Source organism: Lolium perenne, chromosome 7 (genome assembly GCF_019359855.2).
Source record: "Lolium perenne isolate Kyuss_39 chromosome 7, Kyuss_2.0, whole genome shotgun sequence".
Lineage (NCBI taxonomy): Eukaryota > Viridiplantae > Streptophyta > Magnoliopsida > Poales > Poaceae > Lolium > Lolium perenne.
The window spans coordinates 224,908,178-224,922,193 of NC_067250.2; the positions used below are offsets into that span (position 1 = coordinate 224,908,178).

General features: G+C 46.6%; 1 protein-coding gene across 1 annotated transcript; it reads right to left on the reverse strand.

The window, feature by feature from the left end:
• Positions 1-239: 239 nt before the first annotated feature.
• LOC127313739 (uncharacterized) lies at positions 240-1,777 on the reverse strand. The gene is made up of 3 exons (XM_051344211.2): positions 813-1,777; positions 674-718; positions 240-577 (listed from the first exon to the last, which is right to left on the reverse strand). The coding sequence occupies exons 1-3, from the start codon at positions 1,627-1,629 to the stop codon at positions 453-455; spliced, it is 987 nt and encodes a 328-aa protein (XP_051200171.1). The 5' UTR covers positions 1,630-1,777; the 3' UTR covers positions 240-452.
• Positions 1,778-14,016: the final 12,239 nt, after the last annotated feature.

A 14,016-nucleotide genomic window follows, 5' to 3' on the forward strand; every position in this document is an offset into this window, starting at 1 on the left:
CGCCACTGAAGGCTATATGTGGTGCGCCACTGATTGCCTTTTTCCTAGTAGTGAGGGAGACATAATTTCGACTAGCAAAGGGTGCAAACTTGAACGTGCATCACGGAAATGTTTGCTCTAGCTCGCCCCTGCATTGGACCTCCCGTTCACGGAACAAAAGCATTTCTCGGCGGTATGCACTTCACATATAGCTCTCGTTTGTTCATCTGGGTATGTCGCCGTGGAAATGCTGAACGTAGTATGGTCAACATGCCCATCATATATGCATAATAAATCTACCCCAAAATGTACTATAGAGTACATCGAAAATATCCCACGGCTTCATGTTGTATATACCTCACATAACATAAGTAACCAAAACTTGGCTCAAATTGGCGTGGGGAAATAGTACCCTTCTTTCTTCTTTGCATCGCTCACGCAAAGGGTGCCCACAGGAATACTTTGCAGCCGGCTTAGAAGAATCTATTTTCGTTACTCTGGACGCCGCAGGTGACCACTTTGTTGGACCTCATCTTGCGAATGTACATCACGAGCCCCCCGATGCCGATCGCTGCCGAGATCGAGAACACGACGCTCGCTGCGAGAAGAAAAGAATGGCAGCGGAGGTTAACGAAATTGTTTCTTCAGACAACAATTGTGAGTGAGGTTTCAAGAAGTGGTTCCCATTTCGCACCAGCTACAACCCCGGCTGATGCCCCATGCCCTGATCCGCCAACATCTGTACAGAAGAACAAAAGTTCAGGCTCGCATTCCCCAAGGTAGGGACAGAATGACACTCGACAGATCGGTCGAACAAAGAATGGAGCGCGAACCTGCACAGTCGGTGGTGGAGTTCCGGCCATCGCCGCAGATGCAGACGAAGTCCCTGGTGAGCGGGTCGAAGCCGCAGGTGCCGTTGGCGCCGCGGCGCCGGTCCTGGCACTGCAGGCAGCGCGTGGTGACGGGGATCTCGAAGTCCACCCGGACGCCGTAGTCCGGCACCTGGTCGTAGGGCGGGAACTTGTCCCCGACGGCGCGCCAGTACACGCTGGTGTACGCCTCGCAGTGCCGCATCATCGTCCGGAGCGACTCCGCGGCGCGGGGCTGGTAGGTGCAGCAGGTCATGTTCCCTTCGTCCAGCGCGTCGCGGCAGCCCGGCAGGTTCCGGCACAGGTAGCCGGCGTTGTCGCACGCGGAGTCGCAGCGGTCCGGGTACCGGTCGCAGACCGCCGGCCGGGGCGCCACGATGACGCGGTCCTCGTCGCAGTTGAAGAAGAGGTGGTCGTTCCTCGGGGACAGCGTGAAGCGGGTGCTGGTGTCCAGGCTGAATGGCGCGGCGTGGACGGAGGTGAAGGGCCGCGCGCACGTCCACATGGACGGGTCGGTGACCACGAGGTGCGGGTCCGCGTAGTCGGCGCCGGAGACCGGGTACGTGCCGGACGGGGTGCGGAGGCGGAGCGTGGTGTTGTCGGTGCAGGTGAGCATGCTGCGGTAGTACGGGCTGCCGCACCCGTCGTCGATGCCCAGCGGGTAGCGCACCGGGACGTCGCCGCAGCTGTCGCGGCAGAGCCCACCGGCGACGGAGGATGGGCGCGCTGAGATAAGTAGAAGGATCGCCAGGACATGGAGGTGGAGATGATGCATCTCCATATCACTGAAGTGGAGTGGCGCAGGGCAATGGCAAGGTTAGTAGTGAGAACTGGTAGCTTGAGCTTCTTCGCCTGAATAATGGAGAAAACACTAAAGAGTGATGATGCATGGTTATTCCCTTGCTTGTGGTTAGGCAAGTGCTTTCGCGCTTTTGCTTTGAGCCTCTGAGCTTTTGCTTTGCTCGGATCATATTAGTGCCTTCTTTAGTCCATTGCCGGAATCTAATCCCGTGCGCTTGCCTCCCTGGTCGGCTACGTATCACCTAAGCAAGGCATAGCGTGGGTTTCGCTCTCTTTTTTCACAGTTATTTCTAGATTCATCGCAAGTTCAGGAGCATGCCGTAATTCTTTTGATTCAGGGGAAGCTCGAGACCACGCGGGCACTATTTTGAGGTTAACCTGAAAATGTCCTACAAGAGGACCGTGAAAATGATGAGATCGTCCAAATGGTGTTCAGATCAGGTTGGATTTAACCCTTGAAAACCCTCTAATCAGAACTGCACTAGGGCCGCAGTCTCTGCTCCACTCGGACCTGATCGATTAGTTCAAAAGATAGGCAGGGAAACATACAAGCTTTTCAACGGTGAACACCCGGGATGCTCATTTTACAGGTAACTTCCCGTAATTGGAAATTACCCGTCTTTTGCAGGTAGACATTTCAAATATTGTACGACATCTTTCAAAATATTTGCCAACATTCATCCAATTTGAAACAAAAATCAAATTGCTATTTCTTCCAGTATGAATATCAATCGGAGTCGGTCCGTAGCCGGTCCGATACCAAAACCTTGGATCTCAATCGAAATCTTGAAATGAACAAAATCTATCAATAAGTAAAAATTAAGGCAAAAAATGTTCAGAATCATGGAAGCTTTGAGATAAAAAAGAATCAAAGCTCTAAAAGATGAACTCAAATGAACAAACAATACATGATAGTCCCGTTCGTGGAGAAGGCATGGCTAGGGCAAAGACACGCTTCAGGTTGCACTCAAAATAAAGAGTTTGCTGCAACAGGTAAAATAAAACTCCCGCTATTGTGAAAATCAACAATTTTGACCCTTGCCAGAAACTTAAGCCAAAAATTATCACTTCACGAAAGTTAGGTCAGCGAATTCAGCGACATACACAGTCTAGGTCAAATCTATGATAGGCGATCGTGGTGCTGAGGTTAGACTCCACGGGGCCGCAAATCGAACACTAAGCTTATCCATGTAGGACGGTCAAACTCTCACATACATTTACAAGAAATGTCGTTAACCGCTTGGAGAAATGTTGCATCCATAGGCTAAAGTTTTGCGACCGTGGGCTAATTTTTGCACCCGTGTGCAGAATTTCAACATCGGTGCCCAAGAACTTTCCACCCATGCGCAATATTCACCGTTGAGAAAAAATAATGCACCCGTGAGCAAAAAAATTGCCGAGCGCTTGTGTGTGTGTGTTTTTTTTTGTAATTTTTCTATCGACATGAAGGGGCACAACCCTTTTTTTTTTTTGGACATGTATGACATACTACATCCTAACCACGCCGCACATGATTTAACGGACATCACGACATCATGTTTGAGCATGGATCATGAGACAACATCGAATAGCTCCAAATGCACGCATGGCTACCACTCTAAGTAGTGAATCCACGTTGGACCAAATGTAGAGAAACCAATACCAACAACTACACTATTGAATAGTTTTATTACGAAAATTTATCTTATGATGAAGAAATAGTTTGTTAATCTGGACGAGGCCCGAGGAAGTTATGGTATTTGTTGCTAGCTTTAGCTATCTATAAGTCGAGGATACAATGGGAATAAATTTAGATTGAATGGACCCAAAATCATAAAATTCGATTAGAGCACATTTCTTTAGGGACTCACACCTTCATTTAAATTCAACTAATAAAGGAATACAATCGCCACTTGGAGGCGCACTCAGCCAGACATGGCAACCGTGCTCAAAGAGCACTACTACCTAGGGTGTGAGCTTCTTTGTTTGAACTCCTAGGCTCATGGACAAAGACTACCTCTGCAAATTCGATTAGAACACTTGAATTGGATGGACCACACGTCTTGGTGGCCCATTGATTTAGCCAGGCTAGCCAGAGCTTTTCTCCAGCCCAGGCATCCAAACAGCCTGGCTCAGGAAGAGCCCAGCGATATATTGTCAGCCAGGCCATAGACCCGGCAGACCACCACACAAAGAAGCAGGACGATACTTTGATACGAATGTAATTTTTTTTTCGATAAAGTGAATATATTAATATCAAGAAGATACCAATTACACCCAGCCTCTGCAACAATGCACCACCCTAATGGCACTACGGATGCACACAGCCAAAAAAGGAAAAGAAAACTAAGAAACAAAAGTCCCGCTACAGTATCTCGGGCCTAACAATAGCAGTACATCCACCGCCAAGACAACACCTGAATTACAGACTCTCCAAAAAACGACGCCTCCAAGAAGGGAACAGTGCTCAAACACCATCGTCGCCCGATCAAAGATCTTAGGTTTTCACCCTGAAGATAGTCCCCGCTCTCAAAACAATGCCTCCACCAAGGCCATTGCCAGGCACAACCAGTTAAGGCCAGACCTTTGGTTTTCACCCTGAAAGGTAGGACTCTGCGCTTCACCTGTGTTGTCGCCCCCACTTTCATACCGCTGCTGTGATGCCCGGAACACCAAGCCAGTCTCTCAACAGCGCAGAGACTTGAACCTCCCTTAGCTAGTCCTCCCCTCCGGCCTTCATGAAATTCTCTTCTTCCGACTTTCATCATGGAACTGGTGGAGCTGTCCTGAATTCTGCCATGCTTTTTTTTTGCCCTGATCAAAGTGTAAGAGGATACCATCAGCATCAGCGACAACCTAATGCTGCTAAAACTAGCTTCCCACATGATCCAAACTAGGACCTGAAAATGTCCTCAGCGCACCTCCATGGAGCAAAAACAACTCAAATTTCTGCATGAGCCGGAAATATTCCACGTTCCCAATGGATTTAAGTTGTATGTTCACTTGAACGACCTTTATGCGTACTCCTAGTGATCGATTTCTTGTTCTGCCGTTGGTGATCAGTGCTAATGTTCGGTGTCAGTTTGCCGTGAAGAGTCAAGCTGAACACAGCATTCGATCGGTTTTATTGATCAGAAGTACAAAATGATGTGGAGTAGGCATGGCCGTTGCGCTCAGTTAGACAGTTACTATGTAAAACTAGTAATAGTATGGCTGTGAGACATGGTTACATAGTTTATTGGGTGTGTCTATGTCTAAGTTGACTAAGATTTTCTTAAGTCTCAGTCATCTCAGAAAAGTGCAACTGCAGTTAAAAAAAAAAATGCAACTCGGTTCAGTTGCACATTTCTAGCAGAAAAGTGCAATTGCACTTTTTTAACAGAAAAGTGCAACTCAAGTACTTTTTTGCAAGTGACTTAGACTTAAGAAAATCTCAGTTGACTGAGACATAGCAAAACCGTAGTTTATTACTCGCTCCGTCATATCCATTTAAACATATCTTAACTTTCTTAAAATCTTAATGTATCTAGACTATTTAGAATCTAGATACATTCAAATTTAGACAAAGTTAAGAAAAATTCATGGGATGGAGGGAGTACCTTTCATGCTCATAGAGACTCATCATTTGGGTCCAGCAGGTAAATAAATACAACATGCAGTACACTGTTTAGATAATCTTACGCAACCAGAGAAATACATGTGCAGTCTCTCTTTTGCTTACATACTATATATTACAAGTTTATGTTATCTGTCTATATATGTATAATCAACAACCTACATGGCATGTTGATTAGTAAGGCCCCAACACACTATAGAAATGCAAATTCTATTAACCAACACACATCACATATTGTACCGCCCAGTTTGTGTACTTACGAGTCCAATCCTCCGAAATTTCTAAAGTTTGCATTTTACACATCAACTTTTCTGTAAGTAATAAAATCAAAATCTCAGGTAACAAACGCAGACGGAACATGAAGGTTACTGGTCTCTGCACGATTTGCAATACAGCGACGGAGGATGTGGCGCATGCCTTAGCTCACTGCCCACATTCTCGGCGTCTTTGGCAATCTATGCGTGAGTGTTGGCTCCTCCCACATGAAGCTACTTTGCAAGTCTCTTCTTCGTCCTGGTTTCGGATTGTTCTTCTCTCGGTGCCGGTTCAAATGGTTGATCACTTGATTCTGGTGGCATGGAGGACATGGTATGAGCGGAATGAGGTAACTCACGACAAACCTCTTCCATCTACGGAGAGTTCGAAGAAGTTCCTGTGTAACTATGAGAGGATTCTGGGTTCTATTAAACATACTCCGGTTGACCATATACTAAAAGGCAAAGGCCCTATGCTGGCAACAGAGGCTGTGCATCATAGGCCGAGTTTGGGAAAGATTTCATCTGATAAACCTTGGACTAAACCTCCCCCGGGTTGGGCGAAGCTGTCTATAGATGGATCTTTTCAGAGCAAGAATGGTTCTGCGGGTACTGGCATGGTTTTACGCGACTCTGCTGGTTCAGTAATCTTCTCGGCGTGTCGATCACTTATGTCGTGTGAGCAGCCTCTGGAGGCGGAAATCCTAGCTTGCCTGGAGGGATTGGAGCTTGGGTTGCAACATACTCAACTGCCAATCATGATTGAAACAGATTGTTTCCAATTGATCTCATCGATTCATGCCAAGGAACAAGACCGTTCACCTTTTCTTCATAGTATTTCTGAGATTAAGGAGCTAGCTAGTGGTAGCAGATTGTGCAATTTTGTAAAAGTAGACCGTAGTCAGGTAAGGATTAGTCACTGCCTTGCTAATCTGGCAAGAGCAGAGAACATCACGCAGTTTTGGCTCGGAGCAAGTCCTGAGTGTGTTGCACAGGCACTTGTTGATGTTAACTAGTCACAAGTTGCATTCGACGTAACAAACTAGTCTCCCTATAAAAATACTTGACGAGCAGCCTCATGGATCCAATGCATGGTACACTTGTACTAGGCGAGATTGATTATCAACGGTTGAAATCTTCTTCAGTGGTACGAAGCAGATCGGATCAATCATCAGCCTGTCACTTATTGACTGGCATATATAGATCGCAGCAGGGTACGATCAATCATCTTCCCATGTCCGCGCTGCGATGCGCAGCATCTTCCGTAGCTACGTTCGAACGATCGTCAGAAAAGGATCCGGCAAGAGCCAGCCTGACGGCGGTATATTCCATCGATCCGCCATGTGCATGCAGGTGAAACAGCACATGTTCGTTAGCTACAAGTAGCAGCATTTTTCTTTAAACGGGGGCTCATCTATTTATATTAAGAAAAACTGTCTAGTTTTAGGAGAAAATCAGGCAAAAACATACAACAACAGGGCAAGCCCACCTAAACACCAGCACCACACTCACCAACATCCAAGCAAGTAGCAGCATTTAGCGCTGTTACATTGTATTTGCGATGCGGGGCATGAATGTGATCGTGATTGTTGGATCTGGAAACGTTTTTGATAAGCTATTGCTAGCTCGCAAGCAATCAACGACGACGTCTCAGCATCATTAATTTAGCGCAAGGATAAAATATACTCTGTCATTAGTAGTACTCCCTCCATACCGGTTTATAAGCACATTTCTAGATATGAGAAGAACTTTGACCATTAATTTGGTCAACAAGATATGAAATATTTACCACAAAAGTTATACCGTTGGAAATTTCTTTTGCATTGTTAAGCTTCATGCACTAGCCACTTGAACCAAAAGTCCGAACTGATGGAAAGGGCTAGGCAATCCACATATACACTTCACAACACCCCCACTCGCGTGTAACGGGAGAAGAGAAAGTCAACACGTGAAAGAAGAAGAGCACACCGAAACAGCGGTGGCTAAAGAGGGGGGCAACAGCAATTTTTAGGCTTAATTGCGAAAACCATGTGAAAGACAGGATTTGAACTTGAGACCTGGGGCTCTGATACCATGTTAAGCTTCAACACGTGAAAGAAGAAGAGCACACCGAAACAGCGGTGGCTAAAGAGGGGGCAACATCAATTTTTAGGCTTAATTGCGAAAACCATGTGAAAGACAGGATTTGAACTTGAGATCTGGGGCTCTGATACCATGTTAAGCTTCATGCACTAGCCACTTCAACCAAAAGTCCGAACTGATGGAAAGGGCTAGGCAATCCACATATACACTTCACAACATGCATATGAATCCAATGGTACAATTTTTGAGGCATATAAATTATATTTGGTTGACCAAATTAATGGTCAAAGTTTTTCTTGAAACATGTAATGGGCCTATAAACCGGTATGGAGGGAGTATTACCATCTTTGCCTCATCTATTTATTATGAAAATTAAACAAATACTGCACCAAGTCAAGATGCATGTATCCCCTAAAAAAAAGTCAAGATGCATGTACAAACTTCTTGTCAGTGAAACATGCATCGATCCTGGCCACGGTAGCAGTAGGAATAAACCAAGTCCAGCTTTGCACCCAAACTAAGCATGCCCCGCTGACATTTTAGAATTTCTCATATGCCCATGGGAGCTGAATTGAGTTTTTGCATAGCTGATGTAGATTAAATATGATCAAAGATAGTATATGCTTTGGGGCACGCAGTTCGCGAACACGGCGCGCTGTGTCTTCGAAGCCACCCCTTCGACTTGTCCTCGTGGCGGTGTTGTTTCTGCAACCACCATTGGAGCACAGAGGTGGTCTAGCTCTCAGTGAAAAGTTGCCAGTTTCCGACGAGCTACATGCATCGATGTGCAGCGTAAACTATCGCTAATTAGCTGGAATTGCTTGATTTGGAAACATGCATGTCGGACATAATAATAGCTGAACTAGTGTCAGAAACTCAATCATTTTGAAATCTTGAATTTTTTGAAAGAAACTACATGTACCTATTCATAATAAATTTTTGTTCGTCATGTTTCATAAAAAACGATAATTTTGTGGTCCGTGTAAGAAAGAGAAAATTCTCTTGTGAAAAGCCTTATTTTTATCGCTAGAATTTGTATTTTTGACACGTGCCACATAGCAAGTCGATTTTTCATAAAATAACTTTGTAAGCGTGTACCACTTGAAGATTTACGTGCAAATTTTTTGTTTTTGTTTTTTTAACATCTGAAAATGTGCCTAAGATGCATTTCAATACAAACTATTGCTAACATTCCATGTTAATAACAAAACTGAAATATGTAGTAGATCTTGAAATAGACAACACAAAAGATTTATAAACTCAAAACAAGCATTGCGCATTTGACAAGTGGAAAGACAATTATTACTCAAACTATTGCACTGGGAGGTCTCATCTAATATGAGGGTCATATTACCATTTTTGGAGACTATCCAACAATGCTATTGGACACCAAGTATAAAATGCAATCTCTGTTGTTCTACTTACTTGATCCACTTCCGGTGAGACTTGTCAGCTGCCCGGGCTCCACCATTGGAACCTAATTTAATTTTGCTATTTCATGCGACTGTTCCAGCTTTAGCTTTTGTGGGCCTTGTGCTGCTCAATCGTTGGCTCTGCCACTATTTACTCAGTCCAAAGCGATACAAACTAAGGGTGTGTTTGGGAGGGCTCCGCTCCACTCCACTTCACTCCACCTCCCAAACTTCACTTCACCTAAGGTGCTCTGGTGTTGAGGGTACTCCTCGGCAATGCTCTCCGATTGGGGCTTAGGGTTGATGGAATCCTGTAGGCTGACACGAGACATCGGTTCACAGACAAGCGGGGAGAGCAATTTACTCAGGTTCGGGGCCCTCGATGAGGTAAAACCCTTACGTCCTGCCTGTCTGATCATGACTATGAAAATATTGGGTTACAATGGGGTGCCGAAGGGTTCGGCTGAGATCTCGTCGAGAGGCTAAGTGCTGCGGCGCCTAGCTCTAGACTTCTGGTGGCTAAGATTGCTATGATTGAACGTGTCCCTCGGCAGCCTCTCTCCTGGCCTTTATATAGGAGGCCAGGTCTCCCAAGAGGTCTAACCGTGTACGACTAGATTTACAGTAGTTCTAAATCTAAACTTTCCTTGTTCGGCTCCTTCCTTGTCTTGCCCGCCAAGGAACCTTCTGGTGCGCCATCCAAATGGCCCGCCTTGCTTCAAGTGCCTTCATGGGCCTCCAACTAGGTTGTACAAGATAGGGCAATGTCGGTTACCCGAAGGGTAATGCCCACGTCAGTAGCCCCCGAGTGTCTAGCCGAAAATATTTCGGGTAGAGACTAAAGCATGCCTCCTCTTAACGTTCTTCTCCTTGATTGTTCTTGTTCATCTTGAATCAGCATCATCTTCTTCTGTCGGGTGCGCGTTAGCGCTCCCGATGGGAGTAGCTCCCGAGTCTAGGTACGGATGCTTGCAATCCGTGCGTAGACTCAAGTTGTACCACTCGAATATTTTGCTCTGCCGAAATTTTTCTGCAAGTCTTCATAGGGCATCCGATATATTTCCCGCGCGTAAGGGAAAATGAGTAACGTGCCCAACTTTTGCTGGTTAACTGCCGATGGCAAAACAACGTTACCCTACACAGAATCAAGTCCCCGGGCATGATCTTGGAGTGCAAAAAATTTCTGTCGGGTGCGCGTTCAGCGCTCCCGATGGGAGTAGCCCCCGAGTCTGGGCACGGGCGCTTGCAACCGGGTGCAGACTCGAGCTGAGCAACCATCTTTTTCTTCAGACGTTTCTTCGTAGGAATATCTTTGAGTCCTCATTTTATCGGGTGCGCATCCAGCGCTCCCGATGGGAGTAGCCCCCGAGTCTAAGTGCGGGTGCTCGTAATCCATGCATAGACTCAAGTTCACCATCCGACACCTTTTCCATTCCTTCGAATGCTTCGAGCATTCCTCACGACGTCACTGATGACGTTACTGACATTTTGATTTTAACTGACAAGAGGCGACCTGCTGGGCCCATTTTTCCTCTGTCTGGCCCTATTTTAAAGTAATATCCACTTTTCTCGTACGGTTACCAAGGCGCCTCCTCGATTTCCGCGATCACCAAAGGAAAAAGGTCCCCTTAATGGACTGGCAGCAACGACACGTACCCACGCAGTCCTCAAGTTCTCCCTCTCTTAAAATCTTCAGAGGACAAACTCTTTAATCTTCTCCCATATTCACCGTAGCATCTTCCTGTCCTTCTTCTTCCTCTCTCTTTCACAACCGTTGCGCCGCCACCACCGCTTTTCAGATCTTCCCCAGATCTTGCAATGGTGAAGAAGAAGAACCTCGCTGCCGCCGCCAGCTCCACGAGCGGTGGCGCCACCGCCAAGGCCTCCTCGAATCTTCCGAAGAGGAGCGCTCCAGATGCTCCTCCCCCAGCTCCGGCGCCGCCAGCGCCGCCAAGCTCGATAGCCAAACCCGGAGATTGGCTAGCGTCCTCCATCACGAAGCGTGATGAGAAGAGGGCTCGAAGCCTCGGGTTAATCTCCTCCGACGAGGGGAATGTGATTCTTCCAGGTGCGATTTCTCGGCCCAATCCCCCTGCTGGTTTTACCGTGATGTTCCCTGCTGCTCTTGTATCGGGGTCTCTCGCTTCCTGCCCACGAATTCCTTCACCGTCTTCTGCGGACTTACGAAATCCAACTGTGGCAACTCACCCCTAATTCAATCCTCCACGTTGTTGTGTTCATCACCCTCTGCGAGGCGTTCTTGGGCATTGATACGTCTCCGACGTATCGATAATTTCTTATGTTCCATGCCACATTAGTGATGATATCTACATGTTATATGCACATTTTATGTCATATTTATGCGTTTTCTGGAACTAACCTATTAACAAGATGCCGAAGTGCCAGCTGTCGTTTGTCGCTGTTTTTGGTTTCAGAAATCCTAGTAAAGAAATATTCTTAATCGGACGAAATCAACGCCCTGTGTTCCTATTTTGCCCGGAAGCATCCGTAACACACGAGAACCGCCAGAGAGGGGGCACAGCCCACCAAACCCTAGGCCGGCGCGGCCAAGGGGGGCCCGCGCCCCCTATAGTGTCGGCGCCCTTCGACCTCCCCGACGCCGCCTCTTCGCCTATTTAAGGGCCCTCGACCTAAAACCTCGAGACGGAAAAGCCACGGTACGAGAAACCTTCCGTAGCCGCCGCCATCGCGAAGCCAAGATCCGGGGGACAGGAGTCTCTCGTTCGCACGCCGCCGGACAGGAAGTGCCCCCGGAAGGCTTCTCCATCGACACCACCGCCATCTTCATCACCGCTGCTGTCTCCCATGAGGAGGGAGTAGTTCTCCATCGAGGCTCGGGGCTGTACCGGTAGCTATGTGGTTCATCTCTCTCCTATGTACTTCAATACAATAATCTCATGAGCTGCCTTACATGATTGAGATTCATATGATGATGCTTGTAATGTAGATGTCGTTATGCTAGTCAAGTGAATTTTACTTATGTGATCTCCGGAGACTCCTTGCCCCACGTGTGTAAAGGTGACAGTGTGTGCACCGTGTGGGTCTCTTAGGCTATATTTCACAGAATACTTATTCACTGTTATGGATGGCATAGTGAAGTGCTTATTTATATCTCTTTATGATTGCAATGTGTTTTGTATCACAATTTATCCATGTGCTACTCTAGTGATGTTATTAAAGTAGTTTTATTCCTCCTGCACGGTGTAATGGTGACAGTGTGTGCATCCGTGTTAGTACTTGGCGTAGGCTATGATTATGATCTCTTGTAGATTATGAAGTTAACTATTGCTATGATGATATTGATGTGATCTATTCCTCCTACATAGTGTGAAGGTGACAGTGTGCATGCTATGTTAGTACTTGGTTTAGTCGTGTTGATCTTTCATGCACTCTAAGGTTATTTAAATATGAACATTGAATTGTGGAGCTTGTTAACTCCGGCATTGAGGGTTCGTGTAATCCTACGCAATGGTGTTCATCATCCAACAAGAGTGTAGAGTATGCATTTATCTATTCTGTTATGTGATCAATGTTGAGAGTGTCCACTAGTGAAGTATGATCCCTAGGCCTTGTTCCTAAATACTGCTACCGCTGCTTGTTTACTGTTTTACTGCGTTACTACTGCTGAGTTACTACTGCTTGTTTACTGTCCTGGGCAAAGCACTTTTCTGGTGCCGTTGCTACTGCTTATATTTATTCATACCACCTGTATTTCACTATCTCTTCGCCGAACTAGTGCACCTATTAGGTGTGTTGGGGACACAAGAGACTTCTTGCTTTGTGGTTGCAGGGTTGCATGAGAGGGATATCTTTGACCTCTTCCTCCCTGAGTTCGATAAACCTTGGGTGATCCACTTAAGGGAAAACTTGCTGCTGTTCTACAAACCTCTGCTCTTGGAGGCCCAACACTGTCTACAGGAAAAGGAGGGGGGCATAGACATCAGGCATCAAGCCTCATTTTGGGTTGTGGAAGAAAATTTTCTTCGTAAAGAGATACAGCAGTAGCAATGGATCTTTTGTCATTGGAGGAGTGGGGTTTGTTGTCCGTTCAGAGGTTAACTATTTCAGTTTCCCAATGAGATAATCCGTGCAAGGATTGAGACTCAAATGGTTTTATGTTAAGGATTCCTCAACAACCGAGTCCCAGCTTCCTTGCTTTGCCGACGTCCTTGAAGCCAAGCCCAAGCATTCTTGCAAGAACATCCTCTCTCCCGACGAAAGGACAGCAGCCGACGAGTTATTTGCCAAATTCCTTCGGATCAAAGAAACCGATGGTCAAACTATGATCGGCACAGAGGTGGCCGCGGTGTTCTTGAAACGTCGAGTCCAACCAGTCATGGCCAGGTAATTTTCCTTCTCATACTCTTATTACTCTGTTCCACTTTCTCGACATAACTACTATTGTTCTTATTTGTTCTTTTCTTCGACGGGTCCCCATAGTTTCTGAAAATTTGCATAATTTGCCAAACGATACTTCCGAGGGAAGAGGTTCCTCAGCCCCCGCTGATTTTCATACCGCCAAGCACACGAGCCCAAAGAACGAACATGATGACCCGATAGATTCTGAGGCTGACTACACCGATCTTCCTCCCTCAGCCAATGATGCTTGCGACACAGCGGGATCAGTGCGCGATGACGACGCTGATCGTGATACCTTTGTTAATGCAGCTGTGGAGGAGGCCAGAGCTTCACCCGTGAAGAGATCAACCGGCGGCTTTGCCGATGAAGACGATCTCTTCGACATGTAAGCGCCTTTTTCCTAGGATTTGCACCCTACTTCCATCATTCACTTCTTTTTTAAACTTGTGCCAACCATCCTTTCGCAGTGACGAAGGTTTCATCGAACCTCCGTCTAAGAAAGCCAAATCTAGCGCTGCTCCGCTGGACGTCGTGGCTTCCGAAGCTTCGGCTCCTATGGCAGCCCCCGCGGCCCAGGTATCGACTGCTTCCTCCCTTTCTAGGGGGAAAGATATCCCTTCAACTGCTGCCGCCACGACTCCTCC